This window comes from Hoplias malabaricus, chromosome 9, assembly GCF_029633855.1.
Source record: "Hoplias malabaricus isolate fHopMal1 chromosome 9, fHopMal1.hap1, whole genome shotgun sequence".
Taxonomy (NCBI): Eukaryota; Metazoa; Chordata; class Actinopteri; order Characiformes; family Erythrinidae; genus Hoplias; species Hoplias malabaricus.
The window spans coordinates 23749498-23771723 of record NC_089808.1 but is presented as its reverse complement, the minus strand read 5'-3'; the positions used below and the strand labels follow the sequence as shown (position 1 = coordinate 23771723).

The 22226-nt window shown below is 41.7% G+C and overlaps 3 protein-coding genes across 4 annotated transcripts; 1 reads left to right on the top strand and 2 right to left on the bottom strand.

Annotated features, from left to right (window-relative positions):
• Window positions 1-605: 605 nt before the first annotated feature.
• On the bottom strand, window positions 606-16329 carry LOC136707681 (meiotic recombination protein REC8 homolog). Of its 2 annotated transcripts, XM_066681893.1 has the most exons (19): window positions 16221-16329; window positions 15331-15460; window positions 14043-14111; window positions 13498-13640; window positions 12417-12495; window positions 11216-11330; window positions 7815-7872; window positions 7457-7524; window positions 7267-7339; window positions 6952-7078; window positions 6129-6306; window positions 5567-5710; window positions 3304-3373; window positions 2899-3029; window positions 2455-2503; window positions 2239-2308; window positions 1656-1754; window positions 1241-1341; window positions 606-853 (listed from the first exon to the last, which is right to left on the bottom strand). In XM_066681893.1, the coding sequence occupies exons 3-19, from the start codon at window positions 14063-14065 to the stop codon at window positions 756-758; spliced, it is 1626 nt and encodes a 541-aa protein (XP_066537990.1). In that variant the 5' UTR covers window positions 14066-14111; window positions 15331-15460; window positions 16221-16329; the 3' UTR covers window positions 606-755. The 2 variants fall into 2 exon arrangements, with proteins under 2 accessions (XP_066537990.1, XP_066537989.1); XM_066681892.1 differs by lacking the exons at window positions 15331-15460; window positions 16221-16329 and adding an exon at window positions 15115-15211.
• A 127-nt stretch (window positions 16330-16456) lies between these two features.
• gng5 (guanine nucleotide binding protein (G protein), gamma 5) lies at window positions 16457-19762 on the top strand. Its single transcript, XM_066681896.1, has 3 exons — window positions 16457-16620; window positions 18160-18311; window positions 19258-19762. Exons 1-2 carry the CDS (start codon window positions 16543-16545, stop codon window positions 18283-18285), a joined length of 204 nt encoding a protein of 67 aa, XP_066537993.1. The 5' UTR covers window positions 16457-16542; the 3' UTR covers window positions 18286-18311; window positions 19258-19762.
• Window positions 19763-19933: 171 nt separating this feature from the next.
• Window positions 19934-21147, bottom strand: arl14 (ADP-ribosylation factor-like 14). Its single transcript, XM_066681894.1, has one exon. The coding sequence runs from the start codon at window positions 21110-21112 to the stop codon at window positions 20510-20512; it is 603 nt and encodes a 200-aa protein (XP_066537991.1). The 5' UTR covers window positions 21113-21147; the 3' UTR covers window positions 19934-20509.
• Between the last annotated feature and the right edge of the window lie 1079 nt (window positions 21148-22226).

Genomic DNA, 22226 nt, shown 5'->3' with positions numbered 1-22226 from the left:
GAGCTATGTGACTGCTACACTACGGTTCTAAACATGCTGTGAATTTCTTTGATTTTTTTTTTAACCACAATCAAAATTAATCTAAACTTTCTCATTTCATGGACATTGGCAATGATCAACAGCCAACTGGAATGAATCAGAATTAAATACTCAAAAAAAGGTAATATTTATAAATAAAACCTCAAAAAAAGTACATAAGATTCTTTCATAAACATAAAATATAGTTTCTACATTCACATGTACATAGGCTAATTAGATTTAAATATGTACAAAAATCAAATAACAATTATAAATATAGTAAGAATATACAAAATTACAAAACATATTGTTATTTATGCATTTGGACACTTAAGAGAAAACCGAGGCCCTACAAAACATAATTTACACAACCTTTTCATTAATATTATTGAAGTATTATATTTTAATAATAATTTTTCATTTCATTAAGGGTGATATTAAATAGATTCAGCAACCTTAAGAACAAAAAGCAAAGAGTTTAACTTGTAAAAGTTCATAGGAGTATTTCCTAGAAGAACTTAATTTGAATAAATATGTAAAATAAATACATCAACAAATATTTTAGCTGAAAATGTATGTATGCACATTGTTAATTATTAATAAATATCTAAAAGTTTATATAATAAAATAATGATGAATTTCTCATGAACATTAGTAAAATTTAATCTCGTTTTAAAATCTCTCACATTAGCAATGTCCTCCTTGGCACATCTCCGTATAACAATCTGTGATAAAACTCACTCCACCTGTCTCTGTTGTATCTGTGTGATGATGATGATGATGTCACCGTATGGCTCGCTCTGTTGCACACTCACTTCCTTCAGGTCAATCCGCTCTGTTTACACAATGGATTTAAGAGAATATATTATAATAATCCAATGGAGAAACTTGTCCAGGACTTCCAGCACTGCACATATACATCATTTAATACAAAAAAAGTTAAACCAAGGGGATGAACTGTGTGTCCTCTTTGAATGTTTTCAGTATCCTCTTAAACTTTCCATTTTTAATTATTGTTACTGAACCTACAGAAGATAATGTATCGTGTATAATAATATATAAACCGTAGTTACCAATAATTTATAGCAGCTATTAAATCATTCATAGACGTTAATGAATAATACATAGAAGTCACTGATAAATGTGTAGTAGGTACTAAATTATAAGTAAGAATAAGGATAAAAAAACGTTCATGTGTGCTAGATAGTTTGAGCGGTTTTACCTAACAGTTTCCAGAAAGCCTGGGCCACAGTTCTGCGACTGACCACAGGGGGCAGCAGAGAGTGAAATGTCACCTTGGGCTCGTCCACAACAGCCAGACGCCTACGAGACAAAAGCTTAAATAGAAGAACCATCCAGGGAAATGGGTGATTTTATATGAAAGAGCCTTGGTAGCCTGGATATATCAGAGTTTCTATATTAAACCTATTTCAAATATTACACGAGTGCCGCTATGTAGGGGACCCTCTCTATGGAATCTAAACTGATTCAATCCAAGATGCAATGTTATCTGATTCTTAATGTCAGGTGAGTAGCATTCTATAGAAAGAAATTGTAGAAATATTAGCTAATAATTTTCATAAACACTATTTGGTGTTGAAAACCAAAGTGACCTTAAATAATTTATTCTCCTTTACCTTAGTGGATCATCAATGTGTTCTGTGAATTCTGCTGGTTCTGGAACTCTCTCCTCAGCAATGTCCTCCAGTCCGTGCACGGAGACGGGAACAGGTGAGCTACAAATATAAAAATACACATACATAGTGGCACAATTAAGTGCTGGCCTTATTATCAGATGATAACAAATTCCATCCAAAGTGATGCCAAAGCCATCCGCAAATGTGAGATTTGTATTGTCCTTTCTATCCCTCCCTCTCTCTCTCTCTCTCTCTCTCTCTGCACCCATTTTAGCTCTCTCTCTCTCTCTGCACCCATTTTAGCTCTCTCTCTCTTTCACTCTCTTGCTCTCTTTCTCTCTCTCTCTCCACCCATTTTCTCTCTCTCTCTCTCTCTCTCTCTCTCTCTCTCTCTTTCTGCACCCATTTTAGCTCTCTCTCTCTCTCTCTCTCTCTGCACCCATTTTAGCTCTCTCTCTCTCTCTCTCTCGCCTTGGAAGAGACATGTGCTAACCTTCACTATCCCAGCTTGGTGGCTCTGTTTGAGTATTTGTCTATCAGTTATAAATTTTTTTTCTCAGTTTCTCTCGTTCTCTGATCTCACCGTCGAATCTCTGGAGTTTCCAGTGGTGACATTTCTCTCTCTGTTGTCTCCAGAATCACCAGTGACGACACTGGGAATGCAGCAGAATATAAACACTTTACATATTACAATACTTCATATTTTAAACAGCCTTGAGTGGTCTGCTCATCTCTGTAGTCTCCTGTCAGCTGAGAGATTATGTTAATATGCTGTCTGTGATGAATACTAATATCTGACCTGGAGTGTCGTACTGGGAGATTCCTGACTCCACCATCTCTCTGGGCACCTGCACAGGACACACCAAGCAGCAGTTACTGTCCACAAGCTGGAACCTGATCAGTATATTGCTTAATACACATATAATTTCATGAATTTATCCAAAGTATCAATAATGTCTCTGTAAAGGAACACTAGGTAAAATTCTGTATTTCTCCTCCAGGGCTCCCCCTACAGATTGTAGCTCACATTTACAGCACTGTCCTGAAATCAAGGGGGAGGGAGGGTTGTCCCTTCCCCTCCTCCAAAGATTACATAGTGCAGTTTCTGTAGTACTTAGCCCCTAAGAAGCATCAACAGAGGCTCTATTCTCCCTATTACAGCACAGTGAAGCATCACACTGATTTCAAAGCTGTAATATAAGCTACAAACACACAACCTAGTGTTCTAAGATCAAAAACTGACCTCTTTCTCTGTCTCCCTCTGCTCTGGTTCCTCCCTTTCCCTCTCTCTTTCCACCACTCTCCTATCCGATGGAGGGATGGGGTGGATGACAGCGCCCTCATTCCACAGCTCCAGGATTTCAGGAGGAAGACCTGTTTGAAAACCATGAAAATTAGCATCAGCGACTCTGTAGTGAGCCAAATAATTAAACAAGGCTGCCCCCATGCAGGGGACCCACCTTATGGAGCATAAACTGGTGTTCAGGAACTATAAAGGTGTTTCGTTCATCTGATGTAAGTTACACTTTAAAGACAGCAATATAAAAATGTAAAATAAAATGACTTTTTTTAAGTACAGTTTAAAACCTGGAGTGCGCATGTAGTCAAAACTAACACAACAAATGGAAGTGTTTGAGAGGAGACTCACTCATGCAGGGTTCACTGAGGAGCGTTTTAGGGTCACTCTTTTCAGAAGGTGTTTCGATGAGAAAACTCTCCTGAGAAGAAATCAAGGAAGAAAGAGTTAAACTTTGGAAATAAATAGTAAAATAAACTGCTGATTCATTCATTCATCTTCTGTAACTGCTTCATCAGGATTAGGGTCTCATCTACCCGGAGTCTCGGGATGCAAGGCAGGATCACACACTGGAGAGAGCACCAGTAACAAGTCAAATTCATTACATTTTATATAAAACTAGGGTGACCAGACGTCCTCTTTTACCCGGACATGTCCTCTTTTTTAGACTTAAAAAAATGTCTGGGTGGATTTTCACAAACGTCCGGGATTTTGTTTTTCTAGAGCTTACAATAGGATTTCGAGAAGCGTTTAATTCACAAACTAGTCCCGCCCTCCCCTACTCCGATTGGTTCTCTTGAGTGAGAAGGGGGAGTGGTGAAGTAGCCTAAAATCTTCGGATTGGACGGTCTGACTATAGAGCTACCGTTATTGGTCGATAACCTTCTCTGTAAACATTTAATTGGTCAGTCTGCCTGTCAGTAGTCCTTGTTTACGTCAGGCAAAGCTCATGTACCTACCCACATCTCGAGCAGCTATGCCGAAACGTAAATGTAAGTTCTCGGATGAATTAAAAAAGAAATTCCCATGGTTTTCCATGTGTAGCAAATAAAGATGTAAAGGACCTAAAAGCACACCTAGGTTCAGCTAAGAATACACCGGCAGTGACCAGACCTGGTCACCCTAATAAAGCACTTTTCATTACAGTAAAACTGACAGGCGTGAGTTATAAAAATTGAAGGAAAAAAACCGAAAAATTATATTTTACGTAGTCCAGTGTCAATGTCATTTTTTAAGAGTTGTAGCCACTCAACAAATAAACCTATACCGTTAAAAATTGTAGCCTATTTCTGCAACAACTGCTGATGGAGGAAACCTGGTAGAGGTGGGCGGATTGATCCAAATATCAATAATATAGATACCAACGCTGGTATTGATTCCAATACTCGTGGAAAAAGATCGATACTCAAGCCTTTTTTCTCTCCCACCACTCTGCCGCTAAAGTCTGCCCCCCCCCCCCCAAACTGTGTAGTAATGTTCGTCTTTTGCTAAACTACCGGTATCGCCAACCTCTACTGCTGAGTGCATGTTCACACCGTGCAGAATGAAAAAATTCAGAAGAAAATAAGAGCTCTCTCAGCACTCCATGCTGTCACCTGGACATGAGTGATGTGGAGCTGTCACAAAGCCCTCACTGAAAAAAGAACTTAGACAAAAAAGATGAAAGCTGGTGTTTCACAGATCAATGGACTGTCCCAAAGACTCAGTATGCAGCACTCAATATCTGTGAATGAGCTTGGGATTACATGGATTGTGAGGAAAAGCAGTGTATGGAAGCAAATCTGTCTCATCTGACTTTGAAATATTACCACCTTCGAATTTGCAGCACTGAATTTTTTTTGCACTGAAATTATGCATCTGAATATAACTGCTCTTGAATAGAACTCGTGAATTTTCAAGAACACCTTTTCACTGTTATTATTCAAGGTTAATAAATTCAGATAAAAAAATTCTAACAATATATTTTGAAGTTGCTCGAATTCAGTACGAAATTCAGATACCAAAATACGAGTTACAAAAAATTCAGATACACATCCGGGACACCAACGATGAGCAATCGATTCATTAGGATTTTCTCTTTCACCTTAAATTCTGCACGAGTTGCATTCCGTTGCCGCTAGATGGAGAAATACGAACACAACTTCCACACCGTGGAAAAACTACACGTTTAGCTTCCTTCCGTGGATATTATCTCTTTATTTTCAAAGTGTCGCAACAATCTGAAAGGCTCACTACAGACACAATATAACAGACTATTGGTATCCTGAAGATGAAGAAATTTTACTGTGGAGATTTTATTGTAATGGCCCTGTGAACACAGCATGTGATATGACAGAATTGTTCTATTCAAGAGCAGTTATATTCAGATGCATAATTTCAGTGCAAAAAAAATTCAGTGCTACAAATTCAAAGGTGGTAATATTTCAAAGTCAGATGAGACAGATTTGCTTCCATACAGTGCAGCCAACTCCTAAAAAAAACCCTAAGAAATTTGCAAGTGTGGAAATAAATATTATAGATTTCTGTGGAAAAATTGAGGTCTCCTGAAAAGAGTGGAAAAGATGGAGAAAAGCACAGACCGGGTGTACTGAGGTAAGGTGTGTGTATATCTCACCAATTCCCTGGTTCTAGTTCTTGGATCATTTATCTGGGCCTGCAGTTCTTCCTGTGATATCTGTGTGTATTCATCAATAAAGACCAGCTGCCTTCTCCTCCTCCTCCTCCTCTCTGCAGGAGCCTTAGGGCTGATCGGGACAGGCTGAGGAGAATAAGACAGAAGTGATTACAGAAAATACTTAATATTTATACATATATACTATTAAAAATATATGACCCCACAAGACCCCCACAGAGCAGGTGTGATGTGGTTGTGGGTTATTCTCAGTGCTGCAGTGACACTGACGTGGTGGTGGTGGTGTGTTAGCGTGTGTTGTGCTGATACGAGTGGATTAGGCACAGCAGGGCTACTGGCGTTTTAAAACCCTCAGTGTAACTTCTGGGATAGTCCACCAGAGACACCCCTACTGTCTCTGACTTTACAAGTCCATCTACAAGGTGGACCAATGGGGTAGTTGTACAGTGAGTGGACACAGTGTTTCCAAACTCCAGCAGCACTGCTGCGTCTGATCAACTCGTTTCAACACAACATGTTTGGAGTGTATGTGTAGTGTTCTGACCTCCAGTGTGAGGGTCTCTCTCCTCTCCTCTGGGCTGGGGGTGGCTGTGGGAATTGGTAAGAGCTCAGAGACTGAAGTTATTTCTCTTTCAGCCGCTTCAGGCATCTCCAGAGGCAAATCTAGTACTTCCTCATGCTCAAGCACCACGTCTCTGCTGGACAGCTCAGTGCTCTGGACCCTTGACCAATCACAGATGATTATAGTATCAGCATACTACAGCCAATAACAGTTGACTACAGCCAACTAAAGGCTTCTACAGCCTCCTACAGCCATATGTAACTAATTATAGCCAACGATACCCTAATACATCCTTTTACATCTGACTATGGCCAACAACAGCCTACTACATCCAACTACAATAAATTATAGCGTAATACAGACTACAACAGTGAATAACAGTCGAATAACATCCTATTACAGAAAGCTACAGCCAACCAGAGCCAACATGTACACAGAAGAACTACTGTGGAAAAGCTCTGAACTATTTTATTCACAACAATAAGTATTATTTTTATTATAAACAAAAGCATGTTATTCAATATTCCATATTATTTTGTGGATTTTTTTAATTCAATATTTCAAACTTTTCAGAAACAGGAAGCTATTATATTCAGACTCACTCTGGATTTATTAATCTACTTGTAGCGCATTAGGACAAGTGTACACTAATATATGTGCAAAACAAATCTAATATTTTAGAGATTAATTTTGATAACTTTGTCTCTCTCTCTCTCTCTCTCTCTCTCATTGTCTCTGTCTCTCCTCTCTTCATTCTCTCTCTCTCTCTCTCCCTCTCTCTCTGTCTGTCTGTCTCTGAACTTACGGCTCAAAGGAAATGGTGGCTAAGTCTCTCATGCTCTCCACTTCAGCTACTGCTCTTTCTTGCTCTCTCTGTATGGCCTCTTCTTGTCCCCTCTCTCTCAATCGCTCTCTCTCTAGTTCTGCCTCTTCTAATAGAAAACACATTCTTTTATTTCAGGATCAGGTTACCTCATGGGCTGTTATGACGTAGTTTCACACATTATTTTATTAATTTCAGATTAGAACAACAGAAACAGGGGAATATGCCAGGAACAGAGAGATGTAACATATAAAGTCAATGAAACTTCAATAAACATGAACTGTAAAGTCTGCTCACCTTCATGGAAATCATCGGGCTGCTCCAGCAGCATCTCAATCATATCAAACTCCTGCAGCTCCGCCCCTTCAAACTGAACAGAGAGAGAGAGAGAGAAAACTTCCTTGAGATTTTCAGACTGGGCCTCTATCTCTCAGTGACCTGCTGTAACTAAGGGGGTTGCCATGGTGATGGTAATGGACAGTGGTACCTCAGGTCGAGGCAGAGTGACCGGTTCTGTCTCGGGCAGAGTGATGGACTCCTGACTGGCTGTGATAGCTGCAGCAAAGAACATGAAAACAACAACTGTGACTTCGTCTGAAAGTCTTACTGAAGGATTCACTGTAAAAAGAGTAGATAAACTCTACAGTAAAACTGTAAAAAGAGTAGATAGCTGATGACTTTAAATGATCTGTTTTTATTGGAAAACAGACAAAAAGCCTGGATTTTTTATTGCTATAACCTTAAAACTATCATAATAGTACAATCCCATAGAGTTTCCAGCAGAGGTGGGTTTCTTTTTCTCGTGTTTTGACGTTCATGGAGTTTGATTCCATGAGTTTACTCACCATCTGGAGGCGGGGTCACTCTCCTCTCTGGGGAAATTTGTCTCATGTCCGGAGCCAGCTGTCAATAAAATAAAAAAAGAGCACTAGAACTGTGGGTTTTTTTCCCAGATTTATTAAATGGTTTAAACAATTTATGCATGGTGGCACAGCAGGTAGTGTCGCAGTCCCACAGCTCCAGGGACCTGGATGTTGTGGGTTCGAGTCCCGCTCCTGGTGACTGTCTGTGAGGAGTGTGGTGCGTTCTCCCTGTGTCTGCGTGGGTTTGATCCGGGTGACTTTCTGTGAGGAGTGTGGTGCGTTCTCCCTGTGTCTGCGTGGGTTTGATCCGGGTGACTTTCTGTGAGGAGTTTGGTGTGTTCTCCCTGTGTCTGCGTGGGTTTCCTCCGTGTGACTGTATGTGAGGAGTGTGGTGTGTTCTCCCTGTGTCTGCGTGGGTATCCTCCGGGTGACTGTCTGTGAGGAGTGTGGTGTGTTCTCCCTGTGTCAGCATGGGTTTCCTCTGGGTGACTGTATGTGAGAAGTGTGGTGTGTTCTCCCTGTGTCTGCGTGGGTTTCCTCCGGGTGACTGTATGTGAGGAGTGTGGTGTGTTCTCCCTGTGTCAGCATGGGTTTCCTCCAGGTGACTGTCTGTGAGGAGTGTGGTGTGTTCTCCCTGTGTCAGCATGGGTTTCCTCCGGGTGACTGTATGTGAGGAGTGTGGTGTGTTCTCCCTGTGTCTGCATGGGTTTCCTCTGGGTGACTGTATGTGAGGAGTGTGGTGTGTTCTCCCTGTGTCAGCATGGGTTTCCTCCGGGTGACTGTCTGTGAGGAGTGTGGTGTGTTCTCCCTGTGTCTGCGTGGGTTTCCTCCAGGTGACTGTATGTGAGGAGTGTGGTGTGTTCTCCCTGTGTCAGCATGGGTTTACTCCGGGTGACTGTATGTGAGGAGTGTGGTGTGTTCTCCCTGTGTCTGCGTGGGTATCCTCCGGGTGACTGTCTGTGAGGAGTGTGGTGTGTTCTCCCTGTGTCAGCATGGGTTTCCTCCGGGTGACTGTCTGTGAGGAATGTGGTGTGTTCTCCCTGTGTCTGCGTGGGTTTCCTCCGGGTGACTGTCTGTGAGGAGTGTGGTGTGTTCTCCCTGTGTCAGCATGGGTTTCCTCCGGGTGACTGTCTGTGAGGAGTGTGGTGTGTTCTCCCTGTGTCTGCGTGGGTTTCCTCCGGGTGACTGTCTGTGAGGACTGTGGTGTGTTCTCCCTGTGTCTGCGTGGGTTTCCTCTGGGTGACTGTCTGTGAGGAATGTGGTGTGTTCTCCCTGTGTCTGCATGGGTTTCCTCCGGGTGACTGTCTGTGAGGAGTGTGGTGTGTTCTCCCTGTGTCTGCGTGGGTTTCCTCTGGGTGACTGTCTGTGAGGAATGTGGTGTGTTCTCCCTGTGTCTGCATGGGTTTCCTCCGGGTGACTGTCTGTGAGGAGTGTGGTGTGTTCTCCCTGTGTCTGCGTGGGTTTCCTCCGGGTGACTGTCTGTGAGGAATGTGGTGTGTTCTCCCTGTGTCTGCGTGGGTATCCTCTGGGTGACTGTCTGTGAGGAGTGTGGTGTGTTCTCCCTGTGTCAGCATGGGTTTACTCCGGGTGACTGTATGTGAGGAGTGTGGTGTGTTCTCCCTGTGTCTGCGTGGGTATCCTCCGGGTGACTGTCTGTGAGGAATGTGGTGTGTTCTCCCTGTGTCTGCGTGGGTTTCCTCCGGGTGACTGTCTGTGAGGAGTGTCGTGTGTTCTCCCTGTGTCTGCGTGGGAAACCTCCGGGTGACTGTCGGTGAGGAGTGTGGTGTGTTCTCCCTGTGTCTGCGTGGGTTTCCTCCGGGTGACTGTCTGTGAGGAATGTGGTGTGTTCTCCCTGTGTCTGCGTGGGTTTCCTCTGGGTGACTGTCTGTGAGGAATGTGGTGTGTTCTCCCTGTGTCTGCATGGGTTTCCTCCGGGTGACTGTCTGTGAGGAGTGTGGTGTGTTCTCCCTGTGTCTGCGTGGGTTTCCTCCGGGTGACTGTCTGTGAGGAATGTGGTGTGTTCTCCCTGTGTCTGCGTGGGTATCCTCTGGGTGACTGTCTGTGAGGAGTGTGGTGTGTTCTCCCTGTGTCAGCATGGGTTTACTCCGGGTGACTGTATGTGAGGAGTGTGGTGTGTTCTCCCTGTGTCTGCGTGGGTATCCTCCGAGTGACTGTCTGTGAGGAGTGTGGTGTGTTCTCCCTGTGTCTGCGTGGGTTTCCTCCGGGTGACTGTCTGTGAGGAATGTGGTGTGTTCTCCCTGTGTCTGCGTGGGTTTCCTCCGGGTGACTGTCTGTGAGGAGTGTCGTGTGTTCTCCCTGTGTCTGCGTGGGAAACCTCCGGGTGACTGTCGGTGAGGAGTGTAGTGTGTTCTCCCTGTGTCTGCGTGGGTTTCCTCCGGGTGACTGTCTGTGAGGAGTGTGGTGTGTTCTCCCTGTGTCTGCGTGGGTTTCCTCCGGGTGACTGTCTGTGAGGAGTGTGGTGTGTTCTCCCTGTGTCTGCGTGGGTTTCCTCCGGGTGACTGTCTGTGAGGAGTGTGGTGTGTTCTCCCTGTGTCTGCGTGGGTTTCCTCCAGGTGACTGTATGTGAGGAGTGTGGTGTGTTCTCCCTGTGTCTGCATGGGTTTCCTCCGGGTGACTGTATGTGAGGAGTGTGGTGTGTTCTCCCTGTGTCAGCATGGGTTTCCTCCAGGTGACTGTCTGTGAGGAGTGTGGTGTGTTCTCCCTGTGTCAGCATGGGTTTACTCCGGGTGACTGTATGTGAGGAGTGTGGTGTGTTCTCCCTGTGTCTGCGTGGGTATCCTTCGGGTGACTGTCTGTGAGGAGTGTGGTGTGTTCTCCCTGTGTCTGCGTGGGTTTCCTCCGGGTGACTGTCTGTGAGGACTGTGGTGTGTTCTCCCTGTGTCTGCGTGGGTATCCTTCGGGTGACTGTCTGTGAGGAGTGTGGTGTGTTCTCCCTGTGTCTGCGTGGGTTTCCTCCGGGTGACTGTCTGTGAGGACTGTGGTGTGTTCTCCCTGTGTCTGCGTGGGTTTCTTCCAGGTGCTTTGGTTTCCTCCCACAGTCCAAAAACACACAATGGTAGGTGGATTGGTGTCTCAAAAGTGTCCGTAGGTGTGAGTGTGTGAGTGAGTGTCACCCTGTGATTGCCCCCTCCAGGGTGTGTTCCTGCCTTGCACCCAGTGATTCGCTGTGGACCCACTGTTACCCTGAACTGAATAAACTCTTACAGACAATGAATGAATGAATGAATGAATGTAGATGTGTTTGGTGGGTGGGTGAGGGGGGAAGGAGGGTAAACTCCTAGCTGTTTTTAACCCCAAATTGTTGTAAATCCTTAAACATAGTGTGGTATATTTGCACGTTGTCTGATTATGCTAGCTCTCACCTGAATGTGGCTGTCTGGGCTGGGTAGACCGGGCTCCATCAACCCAAAAAATGGATCTCTCGCTCCCTCTGTCTCGTTCAGAAGAGACAGAGCATCAGGAATGGTGTGATGCTGCCTGAAACGAATAAACGTCTCATGAGTTTGCATCAAAATTCTTGGGCCTGTACAACTTGACTTCTGTGGTATTTCAAAACTTTTGAAGTAACTTCAGTATCATATTTCAACAGCTAACTTATCAACGTGACTAGACGTGAGCCAGTAGCGTCGCCAAGCTGTAGTCACTGCTATGTCCACATAAGGAAATCTGGGTTTGACCTGGTTTTCTCTATGACACGAATTGAAAACATATTAACAACTTAATCACACAATTTGCTGTGATTAATCACGATTAATCTCTTTGTCCCTTCATAGGACTGAAGCTTTTAATAATGAATATTTAAATGTAAAATAAAAGAATGTAAGATCAACACAATACAATAGAGAGAGAGACGAAGAAATATGAATGAGATTTAATTATGGTATTTAATACATATTTCTGCAAAAAAAAAAGCAAATTCACTAGGTTCTGTAAAAAGAGTGAATTATGGGAGGAGGTTGTGGCCAAAATTGGTAAATGAATAATTAGCATTAAAATATTTACACGTTACATTCCAGCGTGCCTTAAAATGCATTAACGGGTTAATTTTGAAAGCACTACATAAAACATATCAGGTTTAAAATAGTTTTGTTTACCACAGGGTGTATGTGTGTGTGTACACCCTGTACATTCCTATTGAGCATTGACTTGGAAATACTTACATGGGCATGACATAGGGCTGGACAATAATTCAATACTGATATATATCGCAGTATTAAATATTTCAATAACAATGATGTGATATTTAAACACATTTTCAATAATTTAACAAACATTATATACAGAATGTGTCACTGACTGACGGTCATTAGAGGGTGCTGTTGTCAGATAGGTTTATGTTTGATGGTCACGTTTCTTTTTGTTCTTGGAAGTTTTTAAGTGGATTTTCAATTGCTCATATCAATATCGGAATTATATTGTATCGACCAAAATTACGAATTATATCGTGATATAAATTTTGGCTGTATAGTCCAGCCCTAGCATGACACAGACGCCAGAATGGCACACACTGCCTTTGGTGAACTCTTTGCTGAAATATGGCTGGGTTAAAGGATGACCCCTTACATGATGTCCTCGGGCAGCATGTCAATCTGGATCTGAGTGCGGGAGCGCAGCAGTCTGTCTATGACTTCCTGGATCTCCTCTGGGACAAATTGAACAACAGACTTCACAACAAGGAATTAAAAAAACAGCCCTGAGACTCTGGTGGTCTGCCTGTGGCTCACACTTCAGAAACGCATTTTAATTGTAACCTATGAATAATATTAATTAATTAATTAATTCATTCATTATCTGTAACCACTTATCCAGTTCAGGGTCACGGTGAGTCCAGAGCCTACCTGGAATCATTGGGCGCAAGGCGGGAATACACCCTGGAGGGGGCGCCAGTCCTTCACAGGGCAACACAGACACACACACATTCACTCACACCTACGGACACTTTTGAGTCGCCAATCCACCTACCAACGTGTTTTTTTGGACTGTGGAAGGAAACCCACGCAGACACAGAGAGAACACACCAAACAGACAGTCACCCGGAGCGGGAATCGAACCTACAACCTGCTGCGCCACCGTGCCGCTTGAATAATATTTAGTACTTTGGTAATCCAGAAAGATGCTGACTGCAGTTACTTTATAGTTCAAATTAAAGAATGACTAAATTCTATAACTGATTATTTCAGGGTCCTTAACTTGTAGTATTTTTATTCCAATGATGCATGTATAGTACTAGCATCTTGATAGCATTATTTTAACCTGTATGCCTGTCTTTGTTATTGTAGTTCAAAAAAACCTAGCCACCAGAAGTTGCACAAATCCTGAAATCCTGAAAGACAGCCACTAACAGTAGCAACAGGTTTTCTCAGACATGGAATGCACTTGTGCTGGTGCCATTGCTAAAATAAATATTTTTAATCATGTTCTATAAATTTTACAATTAATTTTTACTACGGAGTAAACAAAATAAAATATCCTAGTGCACCTTTAATAACTGTAGTACACACTGAAAATTAAAGTATGTAGTACACACTGAAAATGAAAATGTGTAGTACACACTGAAAAAAGTGACTTTTCTACATTATTGCTATTAAAAGTGCTTTAAAAAATTAAGCTTTAATTAATCCCCCAATCACACACATACACCTACCTAAGAGGAGCTGGCACTGTCGGTGGTAGATGAGGATGACTCCATACTGGAGCTGTGAGGAGAGATAGAGTGAGAAACGAGGACGAGGGAGACCCACCAAGAGAGGAGGGACTCGCACCAGAACATAATCCATGATGTCGTTGCTGTGGGAGGAGAAGAGAATCAGTACCAGTTCCAAATGATAAATTAATAATCATAATAATAATGTTTTATGTATAGAGTGCCCTTCTTAGACTCAAGGACGCTTTACCACTGCAATTGTACAATACACAAGTCAAAGACAGGGGAAGCAACTTATTAAAAAAAAACTACTGCTACACACTTGGAGGAGAATACTATTACCTGATCTATTAAGCCAGTTAACAGGTGTCAGTGCCAGCGTTAAAAGGGAGAGATATGTCCATCAAAACACTGAGGCCTAATGTGCCCTAATAATGGAGAGTCCTCCTTCTCAAATGAGACTGATTGTAGTGCCATGTTGTTGATTATTACAGTGATCTGATCTAAAATAAAAAGATCAGTTCTGTGGTTACACTTGGACTCACCAGGTGCGCTGGACGTTGACCATGAGCAGATCCCTCCGTCTAATCTTCCTGCCTTTTGTTGCTGCCAACCTGATAGTAACCACACCAGCATCACAATACTCTTTCTCTCTCTCTCTCTCTCTCTCTCTCATTCTCTCTCCCTCTCTCTCTCTCTCTCTCTCTCTCTCTCTCTCTCTCTCTCTCTCTTCACAAACCCAGTAATACTTAATACTAATCACAACCATCAGCCATGTCTGCCCAATGTTTCTTTTAGAGTTGCAGCTAATGCAATCCATCATTAATTTCAACTTTGAACACAGGTCACTCCAGAAATAGTACAAACAGTATTTACTGCATTTAGTTGTCAAAAAACTCTATATAAACTTTGATTTGATTAAATCATTTAATATAGTTATTAATCCAATGTATAACAGTACTTTATTTTTAATCACATTTGACTGTTTAAGTTTATAATGACACGGGGGAATATTTATCTCCACATGTGTGTGGAAACACTCAATCTGGCAACACTGCTTGTATAGCAGCGTTGTTTCCACTGGGTGGCGCTGTTCTGCGTGAACCCATATGGCACTTTTAACGCTTCCGTGCTTAATTAGCCTTAAAAAAGTCTTAAATGGTTCTTTTATCAGGAAAAAAAAACACATTTTAAAGACGAGAATTGAGATATCTGATGCCTTCTAAACATAAACTTAGTAATACATTTATTTATTTAATTTATTAACATTAAAAGCAGGTAATAAGATGGTATTATATCTATAACAATTAAGAATGTAGAAAAGTTATTTTAAGTCTGGATAATGTTAATTTAAAAAAGATGAGATTGGCTTCTAATTTAAATGATCCATTCTACCTTACACAAGGGACCAGAATGTTACTGTTGCAGCATTTAATGTGGAATGGGAAATTCGAAATAAAAACCGCACCCAGTGATTCTGGGTGGGCTCCGGTCCCGCAGCGACCCTGAACTGGATAAATGCTTACAATGAATGAATTAATGAATGAATTAATAAATAAAAGCCTCTTTTAACCTAGTTTAACTGTATGAGCAAATGAGCAAAGTACAAGAACCTACCATATTGTAGCGAAGCAGCCAGTTCTGTAATTGAGGACGTTAGGGTAGTAAAACATGTTTAAACTCAGGCAAGTGGGTTTAATTAATTATATCAAGCTTAAAATAACCACAGGAATCTAGTTTAGGTCTGAATCTGAATGAGGTAAAATTCTCTTTACTGGATGTTTACTTAAAGTCTGAGTTGTTTTACAGTTCAGATGTTTAGAAAAGGCTCACCTGTCATTTGTCACTGAGCTGCTTCAGCCAATCTTCACACTGTCTTAACCAGGACAAGATCTTATTGGACGGAAACGTTGCCATAGCAGAGCAGAGTCAGTAAAACAGTAACTGACCTATAGAGAAAGAGCTATAAAGAAAATGAGAAAATGATCAGTAGTATCAGTGCAATTTTTTGGTGGAAGAAGCTACATTTGAAATTTGCCAAAGTGTAAGACCACCGTTCTTTCAACTTCTAGTGAAAAAAGAAGAATTTCTCTGTTTAATCAAATATTTAAAGCCCAAATTCCCATTTCAATAGAAAAAGAGCTGTTTCTGTATTGTCACTTTCAGAGGCGCATAGTTGTATAAGTACAAAAAAGTACAATGTGTTCAAATCACTGTCATTTTTAGGCACCTTGTCAGCACAACAGATGGACAAAGGAACCCTAACCAGTCTCCGTGGCCTGCACAGGAGTGGAACACCCCAGAAAGGCCTAGCCCGACGTGGCCCAGAAACCGTTCAGTTCTACAGTGGAAAAGTGTCAGACGTGAAAGAGGAGAAAATCAAGTTCCACTCTGGATCTGTTTTTAATTCTAAAATAATTAAAAATAAAAATAAAAAATCCACAACTCTTTGTGTCCATCCTTCCACTGTGAGACAAACAATCCAACACTGGGTCTAAAATTATGTGAGGCTGGAAAGAAGCCATCATTGAGAAAAGGAAATAGACACAAAAGAATAGCAGTGAACATTGTTTTTTAGAACAATGGCCTTAGACCTCCACATCACTGAGGGATGTCACCTGTAGGTGTGTACAGTGTGTTGTCCTCAGATGGGCATTACTGAAATCAGTCGTGGGCGCATCTCTGCATTTTACATAATTAGCATAAAGTATAGAAAACTCAACTCGATATGTTGTTTGCCGCCTGCTGCAAAATCGTGGTCACAAAGGGCCTGTACTCGTAGAAGATGACTGCACTGTAGTGTAAAGACTGAATTTTGTGGCCATAGTCCACTGTCTGGGTCAAGAAGGCAGCGTTAACGAAATATGGTGCCCTAAATAGGGAGTGAGGAATAGTTTGGAACACATCCTATAACGGTCTCGTGATGTCTTTGGCTCCGCCTGTGAGGCATGAACTTCTTTCCTTTCCGTAGCTGGGAAAATCGCGTTTCTGAGCCTATTCTTCAGCTCTGTAGCTACCTTTCTTTTCCTCCCAGTGTTGATTAAAATGTCGGCTTCCAACGTCGTCGCGATGAAGAAGGTGGTTCAGCAGCTGCGCTTCGAGGCGAATATAAACAGAGTGAAGGTGGGCCGCAGGGTTGAAAGCCTTTCCTTTTTTGTTTTTAGCCGATGTTTGCCGTTATTGAGCGGCTAAGCTCCGGATAAGGGCGTGTCTCGGCTTATTCCTGTAGCGTCGATGAATATTGTATATATTATACATTTTAAAAGGGCTGTATGCTACATTTGTTTCCTTTTACTTGTAACTGTGCACTATTTCTGCAAAAACGAAGCTATGTAATAGCTATGTTGAATAAAGTTTATTTTTAGTCAGAAAAATCCGGTCCACCTTAAATGACGCCATCATAAAGTTAAAGGTTTTAAGTTCCATATTGTTCAGAAATGACTTTGATATAACTGTATGGTATTAACAGAAAGATTAATTTCTCATTGATGGATTTCACATCCAACCTGAAGCCGACTACTTAATTAAACTTTCCGTTCCACCTTAAAGGGCTCCACCTTACTTTCAGTGGTCTCTAGTTCTTATAGTTTAATTTGCCTCCTTAGCTAAAGTTTGCTTACTCAGGTTTATCAACTGAGTTTAGATTTTTGCGCTTCACATTAAATAATTCCACTTATAGTGTGTCTCTCCTAAAATTTTAGGCAAAATGTAGGTTGTAGATTAGCTTCTCAACACAGCCACTTATTCAGAATTTCCGTTCCACCTTAAATGGTGCAGCTGTTTCAGTATGACGGCTCATGTAATGTGAAATGGAAAATGAACACCTAACACAGCCGGTAACCTATCTGAACTAGATAAGCTTAGGCTGGAGTCATTTAAGGTGGAAAATCCACTGAGCTCGAAGGGTTAGGTTTAAGTGTTTTATTATAATATATTTCACAATATAATTTCAGTAGTAATATGTGAGTGCCTGGAGAGTATTATTTGCGACACATGTTAAAGGAACACTATGTGATATGTTTACCATAAAATTACAGTTTCAAAACCACTGTGATGCTTCACTGACCTCCAATATGGAGAACAGATCGTTGCTACTCTGGGCTTCAGCGTTGCAGAAAATATACTAAGTAATACTAAGTATACTACCTAGTGTTCCTTTAAGATTCCACTTTAGGAAGTTGTTGGTCATCTTAAACTAACCCTGTATAATGTGTGTTAGATGGGGAAAAAGTGGAGTAAGAATTAAACAATGATTGTGAAAGTAATTTATTTATTTTTATGACTCAGAGGAAGATTCATGAAATGAACCACTTTATTCTTCATAGAGTGGGTCCCCCAAGTGGGAACGGTAATTTTTAAAAGTACGTTTAGGGCAGAATTGCTGCCTTCAAGCCCCTTTCAACGGTTCCTACTATTGGTTATAATTGAAAATAGTCTTGTGCGCTTGTGATTATATTTTCTGCTGATCCTGAAGGCAGTATCTGACACATCCAGGCCACTAGGTGTCAGTATAACAGCTATTTCTTATTGTGAGGAATAATCATGAATAAAATGATTGTATATTTAAAGCTGCTGTTCTAGTCATCTAATTCAACCACTATAGAAAACAGATTTATCTCCATTCCTCTAATGTATAGTTTTTAATGTTTATGGTATTTGCAGGTGTCTCAGGCTGCAGCAGAGCTCCAGCAGTTCTGTATTCAGAACGCTCTTCAGGACCCTCTGCTCACCGGTGTCTCGTCCAGCACCAACCCGTTCAGGACACAGAAGCTTTGTTCTTTCGTCTGATGTCCCGCAATGTGCATCTGCCGTTGGTAAGACTCAGAAGACATCACAGAACACAATGATTAAGACCTGGTGGCTTGCATATTCCTATTAAACAAAGTCATTCAGAGTGTTTTGATGTGAAATGTGATGGTCTAAAGAACTTCAGTCACCACCTATTCCACCCCGATAGCTAGGACTCAAACAACCACACACACTGCCACCCTTTGATGTCTGGTTCCTATCGCCCCCACTGTGAGCAATAATAATCCTAAAGATTGTATTTAGCTAAAAGTTGGAATGCTTTTTATGTTTATGGTCTTTTACTTCAAATTCCTCTTAAAGCCCGCTACTGGTCAATGATTAAAATTCTGTACATTGCCCAAAATCTTTAAAAGTTGCTTAGATGTTGCACTACACCTTCTTTCAGCCATCTTTCAATATGTGAGAATCTATGAATATACACTTAGTCTCTGGCAGTTTCTCAAAACTAAGAACACAAAGAATGGACTTGTGTTCACTAGAATAACATTTTTAAGACGTCAGTAACAGTGTTGCAGCGAATGATGGGGTTTTCAGGTCGAACTCTTTAGCAAGTCGCGAACCTCGTTACTTTGGGCAGATTGAGAACAACATCCGGGGACTTGGAACTGTTCTTGTCATTTGTGTTCATGTGATTGGTTGCTTGGTGTGTGATGTATGAAACCTCTCTCTGAGAGGCTCTCTGAGACTCTTTGGAAATGCTCAGCCACTGCACCCTGCTGCTGCTTCACTCATGATGCTGCTTCTTGCGTATAAACACCACCACACGTTCTAACAAGGTTAAACACTTGTTCTTCCCTTGAGGGTCTTTAAATTATAACTTACATTTCCTTGGATTCAGACTTGTGTCAAAGAAAGAATGTGTGCTGTTCTAAAGGGTGCATGCAGACACCATGTGAAAGTTATGCTTAGTATTAGGCTTTGGTTAAATGTACTCTCTCATTCTCTTCTCAGGTTTTCAGGCTTTCCTGCTCCTGTGACATTTCTGCTGAGGGGAGAAGACTTAACCACTGCCATTACCTTAAAATGACCAGCAACAGTTCAGCAAGGTCCTGACAACAATTACTAGTACCTCATTCCATTGCCATAAAAACCAGGACATAAATGGTTCCCCCCTTGCTGGATTTCTCAATTCCGGTGCCAGCAGAGATGCATCAATTTGAACCGAAGTACAAGAATTGATCTGGGATTTTTATTTTTATTTTTTTTTGTATATTAAGTAATGTGATTTTGGAGAACCCAGTGTTTGTAGGAGTCTTTATGAAGGCCCCAACTAACAAGTCTGCCTTAAGATGTGCTTTAGCAATGCTTTACTGTGGTGACTTAAAGATTTTCATTTAGTTTTCTTTTTATTTTATTTCGTATCTCGAGTGGCACAGCAGTGGATTCTCTGTAATTTATTGTGCCTTGGTTTTTTTTTTTTTTTTTAAACCATGTGCTTCATTTCTATCTTGTTGAACCTAGGCTTTTTGTAACAAATAAAACATTTTGGATTTGTAAACATGGCTGCGTTAGTTTTTCATATTTACAGGCTTTGAATAATTTTGCCCATGCAGGAGACTGATTTGATTTTTTGCAGCAACTTTAGAATTAGAATCCCTTTATTGGCTACTGCGCTTGCACACACAGGAATTTGTTCTCTGTATTTAACCTAGTTTGTGCAGGGGAACACACATTTACACACACTAGGGGGCAGTGAGCACACATGCCTGGAGCTGTGAACAGCCCTAGCCAAGGCTTCTAGGAGCAGTTGGGGGTTAGGTGCCTTTCTCAATCATGCTCTGGGGATCGAACCAGCAACTTTCTGGTTACAAGCCCAGTTCCCTATCCACCAGGTCACCTCATGGCTCCTTAATGTATTTTAAAAATGTTACAAGAAAGACTTATTATTAGAATTATCACCTTCTACATTGGTTCCTAAAGCTTGTGTAGAACAGTCTTCAAACATGTAACCAGTTCAGAAATGGTCCACCACCCAAAAAAAGTAGCCCACCACACATTGGTCCTGATAATTAATCACATGGAAAAACAATAGTTAAAGACTTGCTGACCACAACACATGCATATCTCTCAAAAGTACAAGGGTCAGCGCAGTCTTGGTCAGACCCCTGCTTGATCAATCCATGTGTAATATTGTAGTGGATCCATCTGACAGTTCAGTGCATCTCCAGACTTAGAAATTCCTGTCCAAAAATTGCCCCCTTCCTTACTTCTTCACCATCTTAACAGACTTGGATCGTAAATACTTGACCGTTTCTTTGATGTTGGCATCGTCGATTGTTTTCACCAAGTGGACCATCCTCCTGAATCCGTCCTCGAGTCCGGCGCCAGTCATGGCTGAGCACGGCTGGACGAACCAGTCCCTGTCGCTGCATGTCTTCCTCAGGTTGAACTTCTCTGTGAGTTCTGTGGCCGTTAAGGCTCCCTTGACATCCTGCTTGTTGGCAAGAATGACCACTGGCAGTTCCTGGAGGTGCTCATTCCTAAGAGTGTGCTCCAGCTCCAGTTTAGCTTCGTTCAAACGTTCTAGATCTGAGCAATCCACAGTGAATAGAACCCCTGCAGTGTCTTGATAGAAGTTCTTCCAGTGAGCTCTCATTTTCTTCTGGCCTCCGACATCCCACACGGTCACTGTGATCTTCCGTCTGTTCTGCTTGGCGTCGAACATCTCCACGTTGAATCCGATGGTCGGAGCTGTCTGGAAGCGTTCGTTGTATTTGAGTTTGTAAAGGAGCGTGGATTTTCCAGAGCCATCGAGACCTAGGAGAAGGACTCTGGCCTCAGGCAGTTTGGATCCCTTCAGACCCATCGTCACTGCGGTAAATGTCTTCTGGGTCTTTTACCTGAGACTTCCACTGTCTTTTCTCGCTGTTCGGTTTACACAGTGTGTTGTCTTTCGTTACTGGCTGATTTATTAGGTCCTTGCCCACTTATCTCCGCTCAGAGTTCTGTGATAAGATCCTGGGGTCAAAGTATGACAGCGCCTCCCATAAACATCATTGCTGCTAGAAATGATCAACTTTTATCATTGTTCATTCAGAAAACCATCTAAGCAAACAGACCAAATAATTTTATTGATTTTGAAACTTGCTGAAGAGGAGCATGAATAAAGAAATTATAAAATTAATAAAAAATACTATCCTACGTATGCCATCACTTTTTTAAATAAAACCCTTGGGGGGTAGTTTCCCAGATAGAGATTAAGCCTAGTCCTAAACCATGTCCTCCTTCCAATGGAAAGTTACCATTACAAATGCTGGTGAGTAGTACAGGGCTAGGCTTAATCCACCCCATTTTCTAAACCGACTTAAACATTTTCAGAGAGCTTCTCATTTGGAAAAAAAACAAGCAAATTATGATTCAGGACAAAATCACAAAAAATATTTGAATAAATTCACTGGCTATTTTGGCCCAGTATCTAATGATCCCTGGAGATTCAAGTAGAATAAACCAAACAAGGTAAACACAAACAAATGTTTCTAATATAACGTTTTTCTTTCATTATCCCACTCTGTTCTTCAGGCATAAAAGAGATGACTTACAGAACAGGGGCACACAGTGTCTTTGATGAAAAACACTGAATGACATCCCCATGTGGAGTGGTTCCTAAATGTGAGTGGCACCACAAAATGGAAATATTTTAAGCTAAACTTGAGTGAGTGAATATATTAAGTGTATAAATAAGTAATAACTTTAATTCAAAATTCAAACGTTCTCACAGTCTTTGGTCATTTTATTTTAACTGTGGCGTAGTAGGGCGGCACGGTGGCGCACCATGTAGTCTCCTATTCACACAGCTCTAGAGTCCTGGTGTTGTTGGTTTGGGTCCTGCTCTCATTGACTGTCTGTGAGATGTGTTCTCCCTGTGTCCACTCGGGTTTCTCCGGGTGCTCCGGTTTCCTCCCACAGTCCAAAAACACACG

Bases quoted from the DNA above. Each gene is read 5' to 3' on its own strand.
- arl14 (XM_066681894.1), bottom strand. From the start codon at position 21,112: ATGGGTCTGAAGGGATCCAAACTGCCTGAGGCCAGAGTCCTTCTCCTA.
- gng5 (XM_066681896.1), top strand. From the start codon at position 16,543: ATGTCGGCTTCCAACGTCGTCGCGATGAAGAAGGTGGTTCAGCAGCTG. The intron at 16,621-18,159 runs GTGGGCCGCAGG...TGGTATTTGCAG, and splicing joins CGAATATAAACAGAGTGAAG to GTGTCTCAGGCTGCAGCAGA.
- LOC136707681 (XM_066681892.1), bottom strand. From the start codon at position 15,170: ATGTTTTACTACCCTAACGTCCTCAATTACAGAACTGGCTGCTTCGCT. The intron at 12,496-13,497 runs GTAGGTGTATGT...AATTTGTCCCAG, and splicing joins ACAGTGCCAGCTCCTCTTAG to AGGAGATCCAGGAAGTCATA. The intron at 5,711-6,128 runs GTCAGAACACTA...TATTCTCCTCAG, and splicing joins GAGAGACCCTCACACTGGAG to CCTGTCCCGATCAGCCCTAA.